At 30.9% G+C, this 23,977-nt stretch overlaps 2 protein-coding genes across 2 annotated transcripts; one reads left to right on the top strand and one right to left on the bottom strand.

The window, feature by feature from the left end:
- The first annotated feature begins 9,788 nt into the window (after positions 1 to 9,788).
- On the top strand, positions 9,789 to 14,737 carry LOC122579290 (NAD(P)H dehydrogenase (quinone) FQR1). Its single transcript, XM_043751432.1, has 4 exons — positions 9,789 to 9,934; positions 12,697 to 12,790; positions 13,490 to 13,752; positions 14,356 to 14,737. The coding sequence occupies exons 1-4, from the start codon at positions 9,909 to 9,911 to the stop codon at positions 14,585 to 14,587; spliced, it is 615 nt and encodes a 204-aa protein (XP_043607367.1). The 5' UTR covers positions 9,789 to 9,908; the 3' UTR covers positions 14,588 to 14,737.
- A 6,343-nt stretch (positions 14,738 to 21,080) lies between these two features.
- Positions 21,081 to 23,493, bottom strand: LOC122579325 (transcription factor bHLH123-like). The gene is made up of 7 exons (XM_043751479.1): positions 23,172 to 23,493; positions 22,426 to 23,041; positions 22,219 to 22,311; positions 22,041 to 22,106; positions 21,817 to 21,882; positions 21,649 to 21,705; positions 21,081 to 21,512 (listed from the first exon to the last, which is right to left on the bottom strand). The coding sequence occupies exons 1-7, from the start codon at positions 23,399 to 23,401 to the stop codon at positions 21,366 to 21,368; spliced, it is 1,275 nt and encodes a 424-aa protein (XP_043607414.1). The 5' UTR covers positions 23,402 to 23,493; the 3' UTR covers positions 21,081 to 21,365.
- Positions 23,494 to 23,977: the final 484 nt, after the last annotated feature.

Raw genomic sequence — 23,977 nt, forward strand, 5'->3', positions numbered from 1 at the left:
AAACAACATACTCAAGAGTCTTTTAGAGTTAAATGCAAAATTCGTCCATATGATTTGTCATTTTTATATTTTGTTAACAAACTCATGTGAAATTTTCATCTACCTCCAAAAATAATTTAATCAAAAAAACAAAACAAACTCAAATTAAAAACCTATATATACCTACATATGTCATATAAGGCCTATACTTATAAGCCGTCTTCACGGCGTCGGACGCACAAAATGAAGAAGACGCTAGTAGCACCGGCGGCGTCTAGCCGCGTCTGGTGCTACTGCGTTTGATATTAGACGCGGAGAAGGAGTGCGTGTGGGGCCCGAAATAAAAAAAAACTATTTTTTAATCCAAGATTTTGAATTCAACGACTACTTTCAAAATAATTATTATTATTATTTTTTAAACCCTTATTTATTCTCAACTTCACACTTCCATTTCATATCACAACTTAATTTCTTTCTTCTCCTTTTCAACTTCAATAAACCATTTCATAACCCATTTTTCATAAATTATTCAGAATGTCTAGAACTCTGTGGACTCAAGAAGAAGATCTTTGTTTGTCGAGATGTTGGGTGACGAGGAGACCTGACCCTGTTACGGGTAGGATTGAAACGAATAATCCCGACAACTGCTTTTGGACTGATGTTACTGAAATGTTCAACGAGGAGACCAATGGAGGACCACGAAGCAAGGCTCAACTGCAAGGTCACTGGAACAAGATGAGGAGGGAATGCAAAAAGTTTGAGGTAATTTGGATGCAGTTGAATGCACAAGTGAGGAACGAAGACGATGAGGAACAATATGCAAGGGCGCATCGGATGTATCAGGAGAAGCATGACAGAGGATTCAGATACGAGCATGTCTTCAGGCAGCTTATCTTTGTTGCGTTTTAAGTTGTTCTGGATTTTTAAGTAGACTTTGTAGTTTGATTAAGTGTGTTTTAGCAGTTTGAATTGTGTGTTTTCTTTCTACTACTATTGTAATGTTTTTAAGTATTTTAATAAAATAAGTCTACATTCAGAACATAAGTTTATTCATAATTTTAAAAACATTACAAACGGAAATAAAGAAAAACGTACAACATAACATTAAAACAGCCTACTTATTTCTTTTGGGCATAAACTGCTCTGGCCATGTTGATGGACTCATCCAGGGTCATGACTGCACAAGCAATTTCTTTCACAACATCTTTAATCTTGTCAAACTTTCCCTGCAAATAAGTAAAGTATTGACACTCAAGCTCAGTGCAATGCCCTGTTTGTATATACTTGATTTGTTCTGCACACCATTTTTTTTCGCTTGAAGTTTTAGACCAATTTCAACAAGGTTGTCTTTGCACATTTCGTGGTCGAGGATATCAGCCATGATACTGTCATTCACTTGGTCGACAGTCATTTGTGGTTTTAGGTTAGGGGCATTTGATGAAGAAGCCATTGCAGATGTATTAAAGTGTGAGTTTTGAAATGAACTATCTGGTAGTGAGACAATATTTATAGCTGAAGTCACAGACGCTCCTCCAACGTTCAAAATTCAAAATATTTACATTTATAGTCCCTCCAACGGCCAAAAAAATATTTACATTTATAGTCCTTCAAAATTTCAAAAATTTTCGTTTAAAGTCCCTTAATGGCTACCTACTTGTTTCATGTATAAATACCAACCCATATGGCTTCATCAGATTATCACATTATCAATCTTCAAACTTGTTTCATCTGCTAACTCACTTACTATTCCAAATGGCTTCATCATCATCATCAAAAAAGAACATTCACCGACCTTGTTTCACCGAAAAGGAGATGAAAGCACAAATCCTGGAACATGTCAAAGAGGGCACGCTCCTTCAAAATGAACTCTCTGGGGAACTTCTTTACCTACGGAAGAAGAGACACCTATGCGACCAACAAGTTCAGGAAATGGAAGCACCAGGTCGCACGGTCTCGAAACACGAAGAGACATATTCGTATTATCTGCAGGCGGAGAGCAAAATTGTGAAGAGGGCAATCAATCATGTTTTTAAGGCCGGTCACACATTGACCGACCAATGCACTTGAGCAGAATCGTTCCACGACAACTGCGGTGAAGGCAAATCAACATGGGAAGTGAAATGTCCAGAACACGACAAGTGGTGGGCCAATGAAACGGTTCACCGTGGAATCGGAAAAATATCAATCAAAGACGACGAAGAGTAACCGTATCATTATTATGTATTTTTTTTTTTTTCAGTACTGTCTTTTTTATTATTGTAGTATCTTTTATTTTTAAGTAATGTAATGTGTTTTAATTATAATAAAATGTGTTTGTTTAGTTTTGTGAAAAATAAAAATGAAATAATATAATAATGGATGAATAGTGTTAGAAGTGGGGGTTATAAGGAGGGGGTGTTCTTGGTGTGTCTGGAAGTGATGAATAGTGTTAAAAGTGGGTTAAAAGTGGTTCCTTATAAGTATAGGCCTAAGGATGGGGGTGTCTAATATGTTGTTAACAGCAGGAGTTACCCGCTGTCTCTCCTCACATACCGGGGGGCTGGGTTTTTTATTCTAGCATGTGTGAAATATAGGGGGTTGGGTTTTTGATACTTTTAACAGCATTTAAGATTTTTCCTATAAGGATTTAGTCAATCACCTTCAAATGCAAATATCCACATTTGAGGATCTGATCATCTCCCCATTATAACTCAGAGCGCTAGAGAGCTCACTCAAAGTAGAAATGCATATTTCAAATATCTGATAGAGGGAAAACCTTCTACTAATTCGCCTGAAACGACAAATAATAGAGGTAAAACTTGTCTTTTCAGACTTAAACCTGGGTATACTCAAGCCCTCATAAAAGGATTTCCTATGTTCACCAAAGACTTAAACTAACATAAGACCTTTTGATTGTGAGATGTTCTTTCAACAACTAAACTAATGCTCAGAGACATGATACAATTTTACTATATAGTTATGTTTTATGCCGTCTTAAACACCGATGACTATTTATTCAGATATTAAAAGTCTATTATATATACCACTATATCAAATTTGACCGGCTGACCATATATACAAATTCTAGAATTTTTGACATTATTTTTGGTATGCAACAAAATAACAAATTAATTATATTCAAAACAATAATCGACATTAAATAACTCATAGAAATGGATTATTAATCAACTCAACATTATGGGAAATGATAATGGTATCATTTCTTTTAATTAATTTACCAATATCATGTATTAAAAGCTTGTACAGTATGATAAATTAATTAAAAGAGATGGTACAGATATCACTTTCCCAACATTATACAAGAAAAGAAATCATATATTTAAATAATGAAAACAGTTTTGGTATTCTTAACCAAATACCTAACACAATGTTTAAGGGGTGTTTTTTCATTTTTAATGAGCTAAACTAAGATAGTGAATCAACTTGCATGTATAGTTTTTGGAAAGTGATATATCTACATTACCTTTTATCCATATACCACAATTGTATATGTTTTACAACACAGTATACAACTGTACAATGCATATATTGTTGTAGATAGAAAAAAGTAGTCGTATATATATCATTTCCCATAACTTTTAGTTGGGTTGAAATATAACTTTATTCTTAAATTTCATATTATTTTTTCAAGCGTTTTGGAATAAGATAAACCTTTTCTTAATGATTATTGTAAAAGAAATAAGTACCGTTAAAATATGTTTATTGCCATCATATGAGATGTGTTATATCGACAACGCAAATCCATAGGGTAAGCTAGAGTTATAAGGAAGGCCCCCAAGAGACCACCATTTTCTGACTAACTTTTTTAAAGACATAAAATTTTAGAAGTACTTACTAGATTAAATTGTCATTTATAAAATTTTTATGAAAAATGTTAACTACAATTTTAAGTTACAAGCATAATACCCGCGCGTTGCGGCGGAATTTTGGTTTAGGAGTGACATTTGTTATAAGGGTAGATATGGTAATTAGTGTTATAGTGTGTAGAGGGGCATTTTGAGAACCATAATATGGTGAAAGAGGTTTTTTGGCAAAAATAAAAATAAAATATATGTTTAATTTCCTAAGACATACTGTAAATAAAAACTCAAAATGCTTTATAAAGGAGCAAAGATTGTACATACACTAAATAGTGTTGTGTGCAAAGGCACTTTGGGAACCATAAGAATGTTGAAAGGGCATTTTGAGAACAAAAAATATGCTTGAAATCTTAATCTAATTCTCTTTATAACATGTTAAAGAAGTATAAATATAGATAGATATAGAAAAGTTAGGGAGCAATATTTTAGGAATATTAAGAAAAATGCTTAATTACTTAAAATAGGAATCTAATATGCATTATAAAGGAGTATAGATATAGATAGTTAACGTGAATAAAATTATTATACTTTTCATATAAGATTCATCCTTTAAATTATTTGATTAAAATATAATTATTTTATGTACATTAACGATAACTTATCTTAATATATACTATAAGACAGTTGAACTAATGACTTATTAACCAATCAAATCGCTCAATTTTATCAAATTGACTCGCGCTTATGTCATTTTTTAGATAAACTATAAATTAAAAATCCTAATAATAATTATCCAAATATATTATTATATTAATATTTATAATAATTTGTTGAAAAAGTCTCATTAATTTATATTTTTTTGTTTTCCATTAAAAATTTACACTTTTTAGCCCTCAATACTTAATTTATATTTATTTTTAATCATCAACTTGAAAGAATTTTTTTATGATAGGGAAATTATGGTAGCATGTGCATTGTGGAATGACTGTCAAACAATTTCATCAATATGTTTTAGCTAATAATGACAGTGACGAACATGCGATTATTGTACTACAACTTGCACATTATAACACTTAGAACCGTATATCTTCAAAATTATAAGATTTTATAAATTAAATGTATGAAGATCTAATATTGATAATATCGTAAACGTCATGTCCAGTGTTAGATACGGGTCTAAAATCTAGTAAAAACTATTATTAACAAGTCAATAAATTTTATGTGTATGTTAAAAATTCATTAAAGGCCGAGAGCTTCCTGGCTAATTTGAACACTTTTAAATACTAGGGACCGTCTTGGCGGCTTTGCGTTAGTGCCTTCCCCATATATCGATTACAAACTCATGAAGATTCTTAAATGTTTTAACTCTTGGAACAACATACATGTATCATGAAACCCCTTTTTTTTCTTTATATGTAACACAATACCAGCGTAATACGACAGTGTTTGTGGTGACAACAGTGTGGTGGTGGAGGAGACCGTTGACGGTAGAGGTGACGTTGAGTGGTTATAGATAATTGATGTAAAAGGTTAAAAGAAAATTTTTAAATGATAAAAGACTGACTAATAGTGTAATATAATCATTAAGGGTATTTTACATTTTTTTTTTCATGTAACTTTTAATATAAAGGTTATTTTTATAATAATATAATAAAGTATAGCTAGATATATTAAATTACATACGCTAGCTATAATTAATGTTAATAAATAAAATATCCATAAGTTGTCATGTCCAAATAAAGAACTTATTATTAATTTAAATCATAAATACCGAGTATCATAATATATATAAATACTTGTATTACTTTCATTTCTTGAGCTACTTGGTCATTTTATAATAGGCATAGGCAACATGAGCATCTACTTTAAACTCATTTTGATGATTATATATGTTTTTCCACACAATATAAGGTGCAATATGTCAATTTAATAACATAATCATCTTATTTTTCTATATCCGTTAGTAATATTTCGAGGTTATAAACTAAGATATAACTCAAATATGTACCACTTAATTGATGGCCTATTTGCTATTTGTTAACAGTTGCATATGATGAGCCTTGATTTGCATCAGCATGGTGTAGTCATTGATTCTGATCCAAATAAGCCGGCTAGTCAACCATGAAAACTTGAAAAGTACTATGAATCCGACACCTAAAGAATCATTTCATAAGTTATTATATGCATACATATTTTATTCTAAATATACTTATATGGATTAGAAGTGCTTGTTTGAATTGAACTTTTAATTAAATATCTTGACTATTATTTGTGTTATAACTTATATAAGTATGATGACAAAAAACTTACATATGCATGACATAAATAATACATTAGACGACATTGTTTCTTTATGAACTCATTAAATGTTGTGATGTAAAGGTTACGTATTTATTTGTCTTAAAAGATACAAATAAGTTTTGGTGTTGAACTTAAGTTAACTCTTACATTTTTTCTCTCTCTTACCATATTAGCATGTTATTTATTATATGGTAAAAATGTTAAATACAATCATAAAGATGTTGTATAAAATAAGAAAAATGATAAATCTTCCTAAATAATAACCTAAAATTCCATCTAAAATTTACATTTTTACATGTCATCATCTCATAATTAAGAGATCTTTCCACTATATAGTTAGAAGGACTAATCATTCCCATAAAATAATTGTACATTTTATCTAAAGCTCATACCTTTATTTTTAAACGTACAAATATTTTATATATACTTTAATAATATCCCCTATAGATGTATTTAGCAATACCTTTAATATATTAACTTTTTTTAAACAATAACATATTCTACTCATATTCTTTAAACTATATATGAATGCTTAAGGTGCAACTAATGACTTCAAAAAACCTCTTTGATAACCCACTCTTGTTTTTTAAAAAACCTCCTTCTAACCCACACTTACAAATATCAAAAGTGAGACTTTTGCATTTAATAATCAAAACTTTGTTTAATGTATATAAAATTTGAAAACTGAAAATATATATAACTAATTTAACCAAAAACTTTTTTACGGTTGAAAAAAAAACCTTAAGTGTGCCTTAAATTATTGTATCTAATAATATTATCATTACCTTTCTGTGTTTTTTATGTCATATTATGTTGATAAGTTTTAGTTCTTATACAAATAATATCCGGCTACTAACTTCTGAACAAAAGCTAAAGCTTTTAGTTCTATTCTTAAATATAGATCCCAGTTAATGTTGCTGACAATGTACCATCCCTAACCCTCCCTACTCTACAAATTAATGAGGATTGGAGCCTCCTTTAAGGCAAAGGTCGAAAGGTCGGAACCTAAAGCAAGAGATCAATCCAAGAGGCTCACTACTTGACTAATAAAGGCTACAGACACCACCCAACAAGCTTGTACGATATATGACACATATGAGTACCCGCGATTAGTACTCGTACCTTTAAGTCAGAAGTTTGTTACACGTCTGTCCAAACATAACAACTACTAGGGTGTTATCGTTACCATTACTTGTCTATGCTTCTGGATCCTTCCTCATGGGTCTATAAATACCCCTCAAGGATCCAGTTCTAAACCCTAATGAAAAACACACACAAACACCTAAAATATCACATTTGGTGACGTGAAGCAAATATATACTTCACAACATTTGGGAACCGCTAGCAAGTCCTAACCATCCATTATCATTTTCCATAACAAAATTAATCCCTATTAATTTAAGTGTAAACGTACCCTTAAACAGTTGCCAAACATATCTATAATACATTTACACTCTTTTAACTGACATAAGCAAAACTTAAATACTTCGTAAAATGTTTGTCTATAAAAAATTGAAACATAAATCAATCTTAATTAATACCATTTGATGTTTAAAAAAAATAACACAAAACTTTATGAAATATAGACTTATGTCCACACAATGCGGCGACGATGGAGGTAGTGATGGCGGAGGTGGTGGTGGTGACGATGGTGGGGGCGGCAGTGGGGACGGTGATGGGGGCGACGATGGTGGTGATTGTAAAAGTAATTAATGTTAAAAGTGGTATTATAGTTATTTTAATTGTTGAGTGATCTATACTGTAAGTTATTTCATTAAGGGTATTATAGGTATATTAGATGAAGATTTTTAAATTAGTGAATAAAAGAAAAGAGTATTTTTGATTTTTCAAAGATAGAAAGTTTAAACTTTAAAGAAAAAAATAGGTAGTTTAATTTATTAGATATCTATATCTATATCTATATCTCTAATAAAACAATAGTTATCTTAACTTTTTAAAGGCATCCAACTCAATTTAAAGCTATCTTTAGATTTTGCCACATAAGATATTTCTTATGTGTCATCTTTATAAATTTTTCCCATTTAATATATACTACATTCATTTTTTGTTACAATATCAATAAAATAAAATTACAACATAGTATGAATAAAATAATCAATTTTTAATTTGTTTCCAAATAAATAATTGCTAGCACCTTTTTTTTAATATATAAGTTTGTTAATTACTAACATATAAAAGCGTCTATATCAATATATGTATTATACTAAATCAATATAACAAGTTTGTTTCACAGAATTGTTGTTGCTAATTGTTTAAATGTATTCTAATATTTTGTTTGTCCACTCATTTATGCAGTGGATTTGACTATTAAGAAAATTTTGAATATTTGATTTTTAAATATTTTTAATTATTTTATACAATTTTTTTTATCTAAACATTGCTTATTAAAGATTTTATTGATTCAATACTAAAAGTTTTGAAAATATAATTCAAGAGCCGCGCATTGTGCGGGGTAAAAATTCTTGTGTAGTATATGTTACAAAGTTTTCCCTTTAGAGTTTGGAAGGAATATTGTCAGTCAATTTTTATATTGAAACGGCAATGCTACCGAGACTAACCTTACTACTTGGTTGAGTGCAAAAATTTTAATATCTTGAAAATTTTAGTTTGTCTGTCGTTTTCACTAATAAACGAATCTTTTATATATTTGGTAGTGACCTAAAAGTTAGATATCATAATTCATAAGTTGTGCGTCAAAAACTTACCATTTGAAAATTAAAGTTAAAACCATGCAAGTATGCAACAAATAATAGTTGACTGTTGAATTTGATGGGTTAGTCGATGGCTTTACTTTTTCAAAGGAAATTATTTCTCAAATAGCAAATACATCTATTATTTGCATGACTAAACAATGGAATAGATTTTAATAATTTTTGGAGTGCTATAATTGCTATTTACTCGACGTTAATTATTATAAATTAAAAATTTTAATAAAACTAATTCATTATTTTGAAGGTATTGTAGCAGCTTCGAATATATTATGGTTAAACCCGTTGTTAGTATATAATTTAAAGACCTTGCTGTTAAAATATACAAATATAAATATATCTAAATCATATCCCATTTTTTTGATTTAACTCTCAAGTTCAAACAAGTATACTTTATTTGAACTCAAATATTAGACAAATTCCATATTAGGCTTGATTTTTCAAATCAAATTTATCTAAACTCGATTCAAATCAAGCATTCTAACAAATAAAATTAAAGAAACATGAGAAACATAGACGGTTTTACATTCAATCAACATATGTCTATGGATTCAGGATAGATTGAAAAATTAATTTACAAGCACATGAAAAATTATGTTTAGATATATGTTATTTAATTAAAGATTTAGATTTAAATAAATGAATACAAAACATACGTACGTGATTTAATCCGTGGCGCACTGATTAGAAACCCAGACTTGTGTTTACGTGATAATAAAAATTGACCGGGCCGACCCGTTGGTAATGATAGTTGTATGTAAAATAAGAGACGTCTTTGGCAATGAAAAATGATGGTGGGCGTGACAACAACATGCCATCATTACCCACACTTTCCCTCCTTTCCTTTCCTTCCTTTTCCTTCAAACCAATAACGATACGACGTCGTCTCTCTCTCGAATGATTTAATTCAACCAAACAAAGCGAATTTGCCAGCTGGCCAACTGATCCTCCGAGTATAAATATCTCATACTCTCACACACACACACACAACAATTGTTAGTGCTCATCGTTGCCCAGTCATATTTCATTCAATCAAAAGTCAAACTCTCTCCTCTTTGACCATCCTCCTCTCAAAATCAAATCCAATTCCATTCATTTCATGGCTCCTACTAAAGTATATATCGTGTATGTATCATTCCATCTCTATTATCTATATCTATATGTATATATAATGCTCATTTTATATTATTTTTAATAAAATCAATTCTGATCGGTTTTTGTTTAATTTTACTGTTATATCTAACTAATAATGTTCATTTTATTAATCTCTAATATAATCGATTTTGATCAGTTTAGGTTTAGTTCTACTGTCAATTAGGTGTTGCTGATGATGTTAGTTGTTTATTTTCATCGAGTCATTCACAATTATGGTTTTGATTATATTAATTGAATATACGGAATTTGATTCTAATAATTTGATCGAATATATGCTATTAATCTGATTTTTGACTAATTTGTTTAATGTTAGCTGTTAATGATCTGTGGATAATATGTGTTTTAGGTGTAAAGTTTGAAGATAATAATAAAAAAAAAAGGAAATAGAATTAGGTTTTACTCTTTTAGGTGCATTGACCAGTCAATGTTTCCGGAGCTGAAATTTTAATTACTTTTGATTATGTATGTATAGATAAAAAAATGGAGTTAAATTTTGATGTACTTATGATATATATAGATACAGGTTTTATTTGATATTGAAACCTTAGTAAATATAGTGAGTACTATAGTAGTAAGGAAATAAGAATAAGTTAATTTGTTTATGACGTGGAAAATGATAGTTGAAATTAATCGGTCAACGTTTTTGGATTATCTTCATGTTGAAACTTGATATAGATACTTTTGATATATGTAGAAACGGGTTCTGCAATGACTGATCAATGTATTTCGTATATTGTGATATTGAAGTTTTGGTAGAGTAGTGAATTATGTAGTAAAGGATATAAGAATAAGAATAATATATGTTTTTTAAGAATCGGAAAATGATAGATGAGATTAAGCTAATATAGGGATTAGGTAAATGATTAAGACATTAGATAAGGTGTGTGTTAAATTATTATATATGCTGTAGTTAGTGTGGAACTGTGGATGATGTCCTACCTTTTGAAAATTAGGTGTCACGATCTTATTCCTTGACATTTGTTAGAATGTATCTGCTTTCGTTACCTTTGTATGGAGGGATATAGTAAATTAGTTATAGAATACCTTTTTTATTTTTATTGTTCGTGATGTGGTGTACTATAATGCATATAGAGAGAAGAGACAAGGCTTAAGTTAAGAAGGTTGTAGGAAGAGGGGTCTTATGCAAACGAACAGTGAGTACTGATTCACTGGTTATTCGTGTTTTGCTCGAATTGGTAATACATGCCTTTGTATCTAGCCAAGGAAACACTCTTGTGTTTTGTTGATAGAATGAATCTTTACGAATGAAGGTTTGGCTAAAACTTGGTTGTCGTGATTTGTTTGTGATTGTGATAGTTGGTGGTGAATGGTGATGTGGGGCAGCATCATGTATATATTTTTATGCATAGTCTCCTACAATAACAGGACGCATAATTAATTTTCTATGTTTCTAGAAGGTGCACAAGTCAATTCATTCCAATCCTCTATAGTTGATTTGGATCCTGTCTCCTGATTTTGGTAGTTTGGTCAAGGCTTGTTGGCCAAATAAATAATCATTTGAATAGTAAAATAACATATGTGTATATCCATTGAAGCTGTAACTCTGTGTGGTTGAGTAGTAATCAGGTTAAAGGTTAGCATGTTTTATGATGTACTTAAGCCAAAGGTCAACATGGTTCTTAAGTAGATAGCAGCGGTCATAGTTTGTTGATGGCAGACTGTTTTCTTTCTAAATTAGGTATGTCCCTCCCCGGGTTTCCAATGGAAAGAAGAGCGCCGTGGTAGAATGAGGCTCGTCTCATTCTATACATCCGATCCTTAATTTAGAATTTGAGACGATCTGGTAGACATGTATAATAACAAATGTGAACTAAAACTAACACCAATAGATTAGTAAAGTAGGAAGCCATGCCATATAAAACTCCTATCCACTAATGCACCCATATTATCAACAAATGTAACAGAGTGTTCAAGACCAAAAGTTTGACTGTATATCTTTAGTAGGATCCCAGAAGAAACCATTTTGAAAACTTTGAACTTTTAGTTAGACTAAATGAATGAATAAAACCTAGAGGCTTTACGAAATTTCTACTATAAATATATGCTTGCATGAGTGCTTACACTTTCTTAAGTTGTCCTCAACCTACAATGAAATACATATATTTCTTGGTCATGTAAAGTCGAAGGAAGTTTCCATCCGATATTGAATAACAAAGTCCTCTTTAATTACTGTAACATGCTCTGGATATCATGATTAAATGGATTATTGACTGATCTTTCTTTCACCTTATGTGGGCTTGATAATGATGTATCTGTTTATCCAAGTTAATTTTTACTAACAAGTTGTTAGTTACAATGCCTTTGTTACTTCCAGTTTTTCATTTTTTCTGACTAGCTTCGTGGACCATTTAACTTCATCTGTATCAGCGCATCATACTTAAAATAGCACAAATCGATATTGAATAGACACTTTGTTTTGATTCATTAGAAAAACAAATGATATTTGTTTCATTTTCTCTGCATGCCCGGCATGCTATAAAAGAAAAGCCTACTTAACAAGCATAAATTTACTACGGTGTCTCTTTATTATGTGAACCTCTTAATCTGCCTTGTATTCACCATATGACTTGTATGCTTGAAGCATAATAAACACAAATAAGTTGTTCTATTGAATTGGCATCTCTCTTTTTTCTTGATAAATAATAAGTTCTATCTAGAAATAAGTTGTATTCTTATCTAGGTTACTCACGGTTAATTCTACCTTGTGGCAGGTACTACTCTATGTATGGACATGTAGAGAAGCTAGCTGAAGAGATAAAAAAAGGAGCTGCATCCGTTGAAGGAGTTGAAGCCAAATTATGGCAGGTAGATATCAGTTAGTTAAGATTTTCACCTGTTAATGCACTGTCAGTGTATTCTTAATCACTGCCAAACACACATACAGTCATACACACTTGTATGTTAGAGATTTTGACCCATATACCTTGTAATGGATCGATTTGGTTTTTGTCTATTACAAATGGGCCAGGTATATATCAAAATACTGGGCTATAAGCAGAATGGGTCAAACAGGTTGAAACTTGAAAGTCACCAAAAGTCTATATTAAATGCATATAACCTCCTTAATAGTTTTAAATAGGGCAGATTATTATCCAAACTATGTTGTATTTGTAATCACTTGTAGTGCATTAATGATTTACAGAATAAAAGAAGAAAAAAACAAAACTCAACAAAAAGAAAATGTGATGGAGTTTTCACCTAAAATAGATAAATTATATCAGCTTGCACACCAAGAAAGAAAGCGTCCCTTCTGATCTCACGAGCTGGGCCTACTGATGGGCCAAGTGAACTATCTGGGCTTGCCATTGCATCAAAATGCCCACTTTAACCTGGCCAAATTTGACCTTTTGCACAACCCACCTTGCCTATCAATCTACCATCTCCACCGAACAGGAAACACATTGGTAAAATTGGTTATGCAATTCGTTGGTTGCAAAACGAAAGCTATAAATTATATGTATTTGATTTCCTTACTTAAGTTACGTTGTCCTTTTTGGGTTGCAGGTCCCAGAAACATTGCACGAAGAGGTTCTTGGAAAAATGAGTGCACCTCCTAAGAGCGACACACCAATAATTACACCAAATGACCTTCCTGAAGCTGATGGATTTGTTTTCGGGTTTCCCACAAGATTCGGTATGATGTCTGCTCAGTTCAAAGCCTTTTTTGATTCCACTGGTGGTCTTTGGAGAACCCAGTCACTCGCTGGCAAGCCTGCTGGCATCTTCTACAGCACTGGATCTCAAGGTGGCGGTCAAGAAACTACCGCGTAAGTACCCATCATCCTAAAAATGAACCCTTTAACACAAATCAATTTGAAGCCAAGTAGCAGTTTGTGTCAACGAAAATGATGATTCTTGGTCATTTTTAGGGTTATAGTCAAGGTCACATAGTTTGGTCTGATTTTTGTTTCGGTAATCATGTCTATTTTCCTCTTAAAAAGTCAGACTGATCTGCTCATATTTACTTTTTTCCTGGCACGTTACTGAGTGTCGCCTACAAAAGTGATTACCTGGAGACAAGTTTGAAGATTACCAAAATTTGAAACTTAATTTACCTTTTCTATCTACTAATAATAAAGGTTGTTACCTAAAATATTAACTAGACCAAACTTTTGATGCATCTTTTTGGGGTGGGGGATAAGCTCTCTTTAAAGCAGCACCCTAGCCATTTATTACCAGGTAAGAATTTTTGCCTTTAAAAGGGGTTAGCATGTTAATTTCAGTTGGTTACAAATTGCATACTCTGGTAAGAAATGACAACCATGTTGTATTAAATGTTTGAGAAACTATGGCAAATAGAACATTGCACTTTCTTACGATTCTTCCTATTTATAATGTATTTGACATCAATTTCCATCTCCGTTCAACAGTTTGACCGCAATCACTCAACTGGTTCACCATGGGATGATCTTTGTGCCAATTGGATACACATTTGGAGCTGGCATGTTTGAAATGGAGAAAGTGAAAGGTGGAAGTCCTTATGGCGCAGGAACCTATGCTGGCGATGGATCTAGACAGCCGTCTGAGCTTGAGCTGGCACAGGCATTCCACCAGGGCAAGTACATTGCCACCATTGCCAAGAAACTCAAGGGAGCCGAGTAATTTACCCTCTAAAGATACAAAAACCATACCGTATGTCAAGAAGGTTTACATTGTTTTCTATAATTATATAACTCTATTTCTATGTGATTGCAAAAAAAGGTGGTTGGTTGTTCTTTTAAATACAAATTTGTATGCATTTTGGTTGTTAAAGTTGTCTCTGCTATTGGTCGTTTGTAAGAAGCAATAATATTCTTGTTTACATATAAAAATGACATCTTTCAACTTTTACAAGAATCGTAATGGCTGATTTCCAGAAGAGGCGGACAAAAATCAAGGGTTGGGTGACATCTCATAACAGTAATTGCTTTTAGAGTTGTACGGGTCAGTTGTGTTGGCTGCAAACATTTTTAATCCATCTTATTAAATTTATTAAGATTGTTGAATTACCTAAATTTTAAGTCTACACGAACAACTTATATTTTAATTATTATCTATCTTGTTTAGTTACACTTTTCATTTATGTAATTAAATTAAATATTAAATATATATATTTATAACTTATACAATTTAATTATTAAAATCAAATATAATACGAGTATTACATAAACAATTTTAGTATTATATATCTAAAATACATATAAAGAATTTCCTGATTATTTTTTTCTTAGAAGAGTAATGTAACAAATTGTGTTATTATCTTATCAACGGAGTATTAAACAATTGGAAAATGATTAATCAACCTAACTCGTATGCTTAAAAATTAACCTAAAACCTTAAAATTCTGACATTTGGATTCCACTAATTCTCTTTCCTAATCTTGCCCCTTGATTTTTTCAAATGTCATCATCATACTATTAGGCATATTTTTAGGTATACCCATTAGATTGATTTATCATTATCCTAAACAATTTGGAAAGTTACGAATAGAAACATTTACTCTTGCTTCATTATCCATACACATGATAATAAATAACAATTAGTAGAATATCATTTCAATAATATCTTATCCTTTTGATAAATATGTAAGCGGCAATGGGCAATGTTTCATTCGTTAAAAGATACACTTGATATTTCGATTGACCCGTCGAAAATAAAATAAGGAGCTAGACATGCAGTTAGAAAATGTTATCTAACAAGGATATTGAATCCATTGATTCCAAGATACATGGATCTTTCTATTCCAAAATAAGGACCAAAGACATCTTTCCATTGCCAATCCTTCTTGCCAAATACAAGTTGGTCCTAAAATTTCCAAATAGCCCATAGAGTGACTCCAATGATAGACTCTAAGGGGGTGTTTGGTACGATTAGGAGTTATTTGGTAGGAGAGAATCATAGAGAATGAAAATATATTAGAGAATGAAAATAGTGAGAAAGAGAATAAGTATTTGGAAAGAGAATGAATTCCGCTGTTTGGTACCCTCAAAGAATGGATATAAAAAAAATAAAATTTTAAATAATAATAAATTTAATACATATAAACAAGAAAAAAAATTTTTTTTTTTCCATTCTCACCCATTCTCTACAATTTATAGAGAATGAAATTGATTCTCCTTTTTCCATTCTCATTCCCTTTCTTCATTGTAAACAAACAAAGGAAGTCTTTCCCATTTCCTTTCTCCCATTTCCATTCCATCGTACCAAACACCCCCTAATACCAGTAATATTGCTTTCGTCATCTAACAAAGGATTTTGAATCCACTTGGCATGAACAAAAGAAAGAACATGACCAATTTCAACAAAGAGTGAGGGTTTATCGGATGATATACGTGATAGAATTATGAGTCGTAATTGAACTAAGGGATCTTGAAAAATCGAAAGGGACAATCGGACAAAGTTGGGTGAATACTGAACGGATGTGGCTTCATACATAAGGAGCCCATTTCTGAATATTGAAATGTTGAGTTGGTCGTCACGTTGTGAGTCTAAAATAGGTTGTAAGTCTAAATGTTATCCCGATTCAAGTATCTTTTGGTATGTCTTTCAACATTCATTTACTTATCAATTGCGTTTTGTTAGTTTAATTAGTTATGGATGATACCAAATTTGTTATGATGTATACTAACATGTGATATATATGATTGTATCAATTTGTGTGAGCATAAGGTATGGCGTTGGCTTCGTCCCAGCGTCGCTTGGCAACTCTCTTGTATTGCTTGGTTTGGGTTGCTCAACGACCACGTTTTTTTTTTTTTTCTTCCCATTCTTGCACACATCAAATATAGTTAAACAAGGGGTATCCTTGGTCATTTTGCTACAATAACAAGGTAAGCTAGTGTGGCAAAGTTCAGAAAATGATGTGATACAAATGTAACGTCCAAAATCGTTTATCAGTCACCACAACGTACGATGTGTTCGTTTTTTTAAAAAAAAAAAACTTTCAATTTCAATACTCACAAGTAAAAAGAGACTAACGAGAAGCGAGTGAGTACAAATACCAAAATAAAATACAATCATTCTTATAAGTAAAGTTACATTATTTTGTCCGTTCTATGCCGTTTGAGTTTTTAAGTTAGTTGTTTCTTGTACTTTAGTGAATGATAACGTTTGTATTTTTTTTCTTAAAATTGAATTAATTGTGAAGACTCGTCTTTTCGATAATATGTGCTTAACAAATTAACTAGCTTCATAATAACTTAAACAAAGCATCTACTACTTATTAAACACAATTCTACTTTTAACATGATTAGCTAGTTTGTTAAATGTAGGGAAAAATCCATAAAAAGGTAACCTATTTAAATGAATTTCTTATTAAAAGTAACTTATTTTTTTTCGTCTATTTAAAGGATCATATTTTAAAAAAATTCCTAATAAAGGGTATCTCGTTAGTTTTTGACAGACGGAACTCGTTAAGTGTCACATCATCGATATCACGTCATCAATTTTGTTGACGTGACACTTGACTTGACTTTAACCGGTCAAAGTCAAGTGTCACGTCAGCAAAACTGATGACGTGACATCAATGATGTGACACTTAACGAGTTTCGTCTGTCAAAAACTAACGAGATACCCTTTATTAGGAATTTTTTGAAAATAGGATCATTTAAATAGACGAAAACAAAATAGGTTACCTTTAATAGGAAATTCGTGTAAATAGGTTACCTTTTTATGGATTTAACCCTTAAATGTATATAGGAGACATATATATTAAATAAATTTATTGTTTAAATAAAATTTAATTGAGTATCATTTGATGACCAATAGGCCGGGCCTTAAATCGAGGATGATTTGGCTCAAAAAGAAAGTAGAAGAATAACAAGTAGGAAAGGCAAGGGGAAGTCATAATTTAATGTATGAAAACTTCAAGTATTGGTAATGATAAGTATTTGGGTGGGAAGGAGTATTATTGAAGGGAAATGAGGGAAGCCAGTGTGGTCGCTATCGCTTTCTCTAAATAATATAATCAAATTTAAAAAAACATAGGCTACTCCCTTTTTGTTTTTTCATACCTTCCTTTTTTTAACCTTCTTTCTTCTGTCACCCTTACATCACTCATACACATCAAACTTAACAGTAGTCTAGACAAAAAGGAACTAATTGTAAAAACAAGTTATCCGTGACAATATTTAAGAAGGGATTTGGCGAAATATATGAACTTGTTGTCTTGTTTCTTTGTTATTAGCATCTTTGAGAAATCATCTTTATTACATCACTATAAAGCATTTACGATTTCTCCAAGTTTGACGCCACATCTTTAATCAAAAGAGTTCTTCTATTTAATTAAGATACACAAATTTGTTAGCTAAATTACATCACATATGTCCAAGTTCAAATATAACACATCTCAAGTAGTGGTATATATGTTTGAGAGTAGTCGTACCGATTGGTACACTTCATCTTATTCTTTCATGATACTTTGGACATCACTAAATAATTAAGCAAGCAAGCATAATGCCATGGAAATTTCTTTCGCTTATCCATTAACTCAACAATCTTGATTATTTACTAAAGTATCCACAATTTTATCATTATAAAGAAGAAAATTTTACATTTCTAGATTCTACCAATTAATATGCAATTTTTTGTTCACCAAACTATGATCATCATTTGCACTGTACACATAATGAAGATGGTACTTTATATAGCATCCATACATCCTTCAAAGTGAAGCTAGATATATAGGGCTTGTATAACTTTGTATTTAGCAACTCATTTGAAGTCCCTACTACTTGATTACATTATCATTCATTATATAAATAGGTACATATATATAGTCCCATGATTATCATATATAACCTTTTATATAAAATGTAATCCAAACTTATATATACTTTATACTTAAAAAACTAATAACATTTTTTATGTTATACAAAATGTTTATCTTGTCATTATAGAATAATAATATTACAAAGAATCTCACTAAGTTGTACATAAATGGAATATTTTATTTAGTTTTAAAAATAAATAAGGATTGTGATAAACTAATAACTTTTTTTAGACACAATGTGTGTTTTTTAGTTGTCTAAAGACCATTAGATAAAAAGCACAAAGCATGGGCCCTAATACTCTTCACCAACACCCTTCCATTTCCTTTTTAGGAATCTTAAACATATAAAAATCTAGTAAATAAGTAAATTACTAATATGAACATCACATTTCCACTAACTCATTTATTCTCAACATTATATATTCTTATTTAATTTTAATTTCTATAGTTTAGACGTACAATAGCTAGCTAGTCACCTTTCAATTCTATTACATACATGAATACCGTATCAATTAAGTCAATACGTACGGGTCAAATAGTTGAGGCCGATCGATCATCGATCAACTGAAAGACCTTATTGCAAAATCACCTTGTCTAGAAATTAAGATGACTCTCACGCTCAAATAATAATAAATTATATAAACATTAATTAACATCGAATAATATCACTTGCAAAGTGACTCATCCTTGTATATATCAAGTCTTTGATGTAATAAAGTGACAATATATATGACATTATTAGATATCTGGCCGGGTTTGTGTTAGTTGTTAACTATTCTTTAATCAATGCTGATAATCACTAACTAAAAAGCTGTTAGGTGTACAAGAATACTAAAAAGTTGCTTATTAAACTTTTATTTTTATGAAATATATACACTCTCTCTAAAAATAATCACTAGTAGTAATCAACAACATCGTTGATGATTGTTAGCTTTATATTAAACGACCAATATTCCTGACAAATAAATATTACGAGTATTAAAATAAAAACATAAATAGTCTCTTGAAAGAGGGAAGAAGCTACATGGTAGTCGATCTATTAGTTTCTCAATCCCTCTGGCCGGCCAGGTGGTCGCCAACCGGTCTTTTAAGTAATTAATTACTCCTACCGTACAATCAAACTTGTCCAATTTAAAATTTTTTAAGTCAAACTTTATGAACTTTGACTATAAATATTTTGTTTGTGTTATATAATATTTGATGTAAGTTATATGAATTGATTGTGTCTTAAATGTATGTTTCATTGGTATAATTAACTTTCATCAACTACTATATAATACAAATAAAAATACTTATGGTCAAAATTGTTAAAGTTGATTTTAAATATTAAAAGTGAACAAGTTTAAGTGAGTAACAAGTGTATTAAGTGGTTGTTTCGCTCAAATCAAAAGAAACATATATATATAAATCATCACTACAAACAATATTGTATTTGTTCACACATTTAGTGAGTGTGAATAAATTAAAAATTTTGTCACATTTTTTAGTATGTAAAAATATATAGAATTAAAAATCTATAGAAATTTATCCACATTAAAAAGTGTGTAGAACTAAAAGTTCACACTTTTTAGTGAGGAGTGTGTCATTTCATAATTATTTTGTAACACTTTATTTGTCCATGATAACTAAAAAGTTAGCGTAAACAAATGAGGTTTTACAAAATAATTATGAAACTTCACACTAAAAAGTGTGAAATTTAAAAGTGTGAAATTTTAGTTCTACACACTTTTTAGTGTGGAGAAATTTATACACACTTTCATTTTTATGTATTTTTACACACAAAAAAGCGTGACAAAATTTTTAATTTGTTCACACACACTAAAAGTGTGAACAAATGCAATATTGTTTGTAGTGCATGTGTACAAATATAAATACAAATGTTGGTTAGATTTTAATTAAGGGTAAATTTTAAAATTCCCTATTCCTTTTAGCTCTCCAATCATTAGTGCAATTAAACATAGGTTTTAGGTAAAAAAAAAACAAGTATTATCATAAAACAATAGGTTTTTATTCACTGAAAATCATCGTGGATCATGAAAGTCATCGTGCATCAATTGTTTCATGAATCTTGGTGCATCAGATTAAACATGATCTAAAGATCAACATATTGTCTTATTTATTTTACTTTAATACTTGTTTTACAATACCTAACCGCATTGAACATATATGACAAATAAACTCAAACAAAAACCAATATATGCTTGCAATAATATATAATACTTGCTAAAAGAAATTCTTTTTAAAAGAAATAATATAGAATAGAAATCTGTTCATATAACAATGCACGGTACAATATATAATCAATTAGCGCCTGTTGTCACATATTATTCCTACACAAAACTTTAGTTAATTAATCATTATTAATGTTACAATTATTACAAATACTCAATTTTATGTACAAAAGATGGACACCTTTAACCAATTAAGAACATTGGCAAAGCTAGCTGCATCATTTTGCTTGTAGCTGGCCCAACATTTTTAAAGATTCATATCTTTTTTTCTTTACTTTCTCTTCTACAAGATATTCGTACGTAGTTGTTTATTGCTAATTAAGAACTAATTCCTTTAATTTGATGATCGCCACTGGCCCCCATGAACAAATGCTAGCTAGCTTTCGACGTGCTTTCACACTCATCGAAAAGTCCCTCCAAAAGATGGTGTCCAAAAATCGACTGTTGTTTCGTGTGTAACTGGAAATGTACTTGATACCGGTACCAGACATAGCCCTCGACTTCTTAGATCTTGTCTTGATCCGTCTGATGTTTTATCCGAAATTACCTAGTTAAAATTTCAATCATCCCCAATTCAATTATATACATACTCGCAAAAAAATAAAATAAAAAATGATTAACTACACAATTAATTTGCTAATTATAATACGAGTACTACATTGGTACGTAGTTATAATAGGCACCTGTTGTTGTTGTTGCATGATCGCGGCTCCATTTTTCATGTATGGGGTACTTAGAACCTAATTAAGGATATAATTAAGATTGATCGTAAGTTATAGCCTAGCTTTAGGCCGGCTCTCTTAATTAATTAAAGATATCATATACAAATCTGATTGATTAAGCAAACTTACATTCACTTGTTCATGGAGAAATTTGATGTATTCGATAGCTTCAGACAACACGGATGCTGTGTCAGTCTGAAAAGACCCAAAAGATATGATTATTATCAAGAACAAGACTTCCATGTCAAGAATTAATCATCAAAAAGAAAGAAAAAGATGGATGATGACAATATATAAAAGTCTGAATATATAATATATATATAGATATATACTGATAATATATATATGCATACTTTTCCGAAAGGTGAAACTAATTGTTGGAGTGCAGTGATTCTGTCCCCCATCTTCTCTTTTCTCACCTGATCAAACCATAATAAGACATTAAAAGTCCAACTTTAATTAATCAATTGTGTTTTCATAAATTCATATGGAAATATATGTAGAATAGAAAAAAGATTGATCAATTTGTACCTTAAAAGCTGGCAATGGTGGGTTTTCATTTCTTGGTCTTTTGGTTGTAGATGATTTGCTATTGCTTTTCTTTACCATTTCTGGTGTGGGATTCTTGTTAAAAGTTCACAAAAATAACATAAAATATTAGGTTTCAAGTATCTTAATTGTGGGCATTATATTTTGCAAGTTTGTTAATTAATCTTGATAAGCTAGCTAGTGCTATACCTTTGGTTTATCTTCAATGGTAGATGAAGGTGATTGCATTTGCAAAGGGAAAAAACTAGTTGATCTAACATCATTCATGGAGGTTGCCGATGCATTCCAAAATCGTGCGTTGTTGGAGAATTGTAGGGGTGTAGCAATATTCGGTGGTTGAACTTTTGATGGTGAATTCACTGAGAATTCTTGAGGTGGCGGCGGAGGAGGGTAATCTCCCCCGACACCACCACCACTTGACATGCTGATGCCACCGTAGCTAGATTGATAAGAGTAATTACTCATTCCTTGGTTTTGATCATAACCCGAATCTTGTTGCTGATTCGTGTTATGATCTGAACCAAATAAACTTTGTATTAATGTAGAATTACTTCCGTACGAATGATCCATTGTTTGGAAGCTAGGATTTAATCCGTTTTCTTCGTTGTATGGCACTCGTTCATCTAAATGGAAACCTCTAACGTTGATCTGCTTAAACTCTGATGATGAATCCGCCGGATACATTTTATGTGATTTCCATTGAGTTGTTTCTTGATAATTGCTTGTGTTTGAGCTCAAACTTTGATCTTCTTGAATTAGGGCCTGGTAACCACTTTGGTTAAGATCATTTCTTTGATCTCCACGACTGTTTCGGATATAAAGTTAAAACTATTTTAGAAAAACAAAGAGCTAGATAAAACAAACATAAATAATTAGGGTTTTGTAAACATATATATAAGTAGCTAGAACATGTTCTAGCTAGCTAGTGGACTTACTATAAAGCTTGATTCCAATCCAAGGCCTGAGATATTGGTTGTGATGAAAGACCTAATTCCATCATGTTGTGTAAGCTTGGGTTGTTGCCCAACACGCCGCCGCCGCCGCCACTCGTGGTGGATGTTGTAGTGGTGCTTTCAGTTGTTTCTTGAAAAAGATTCATAGAGGTGACAGAAACTGTATCCAAAGCAGCAGGCCTTGTTCTTGAATCCCACCAGCTATCTGCCATCTTTATATTGGATCAAAAATGAATTATTTTAATGTATTGATCTTGAAGATATATATACTTTTAGATATCTTGTCCTTGTTTAGAACGAATATATATTTGTTTGGAGTTATATAAAAGTGAAATCAAATTGGTTGGTTTATCTTGGTATTTATATGGACATGAAAAATGGAATTTTGTAGGTAGGATAAAGAAGAGAAATGCTACTCCATGTTGACTTCTTTTCTTCATATACCTTTTTTTTCCCTTTCTTTTTCTTTGTCTTGAATTATATTCATGATAGTATATTTTAAACGTATATTTATAATTTTATATGTATATTTATATATATATAGTTGGATTTGAATATAATAAAAATGGTTAGTTGGTTCAACTAAAACATGTATTATAGTAAACAAATAAAAATATTCATGTTTATAAATTAGGGAAAATCATTGTGCGTCATATAAAAGGTTGTTGTGCATCAATTTAATCATATTCCAATAATCAAGAATACTTGTTTTACATAAAATTGCCAATTTTTTTTGTAAATAAGTTTATGAAACTGTTATCCTCAAAAGGTGATCAAATATTGTATTA

Source organism: Erigeron canadensis, chromosome 8 (assembly GCF_010389155.1).
Source record: "Erigeron canadensis isolate Cc75 chromosome 8, C_canadensis_v1, whole genome shotgun sequence".
Lineage (NCBI taxonomy): Eukaryota > Viridiplantae > Streptophyta > Magnoliopsida > Asterales > Asteraceae > Erigeron > Erigeron canadensis.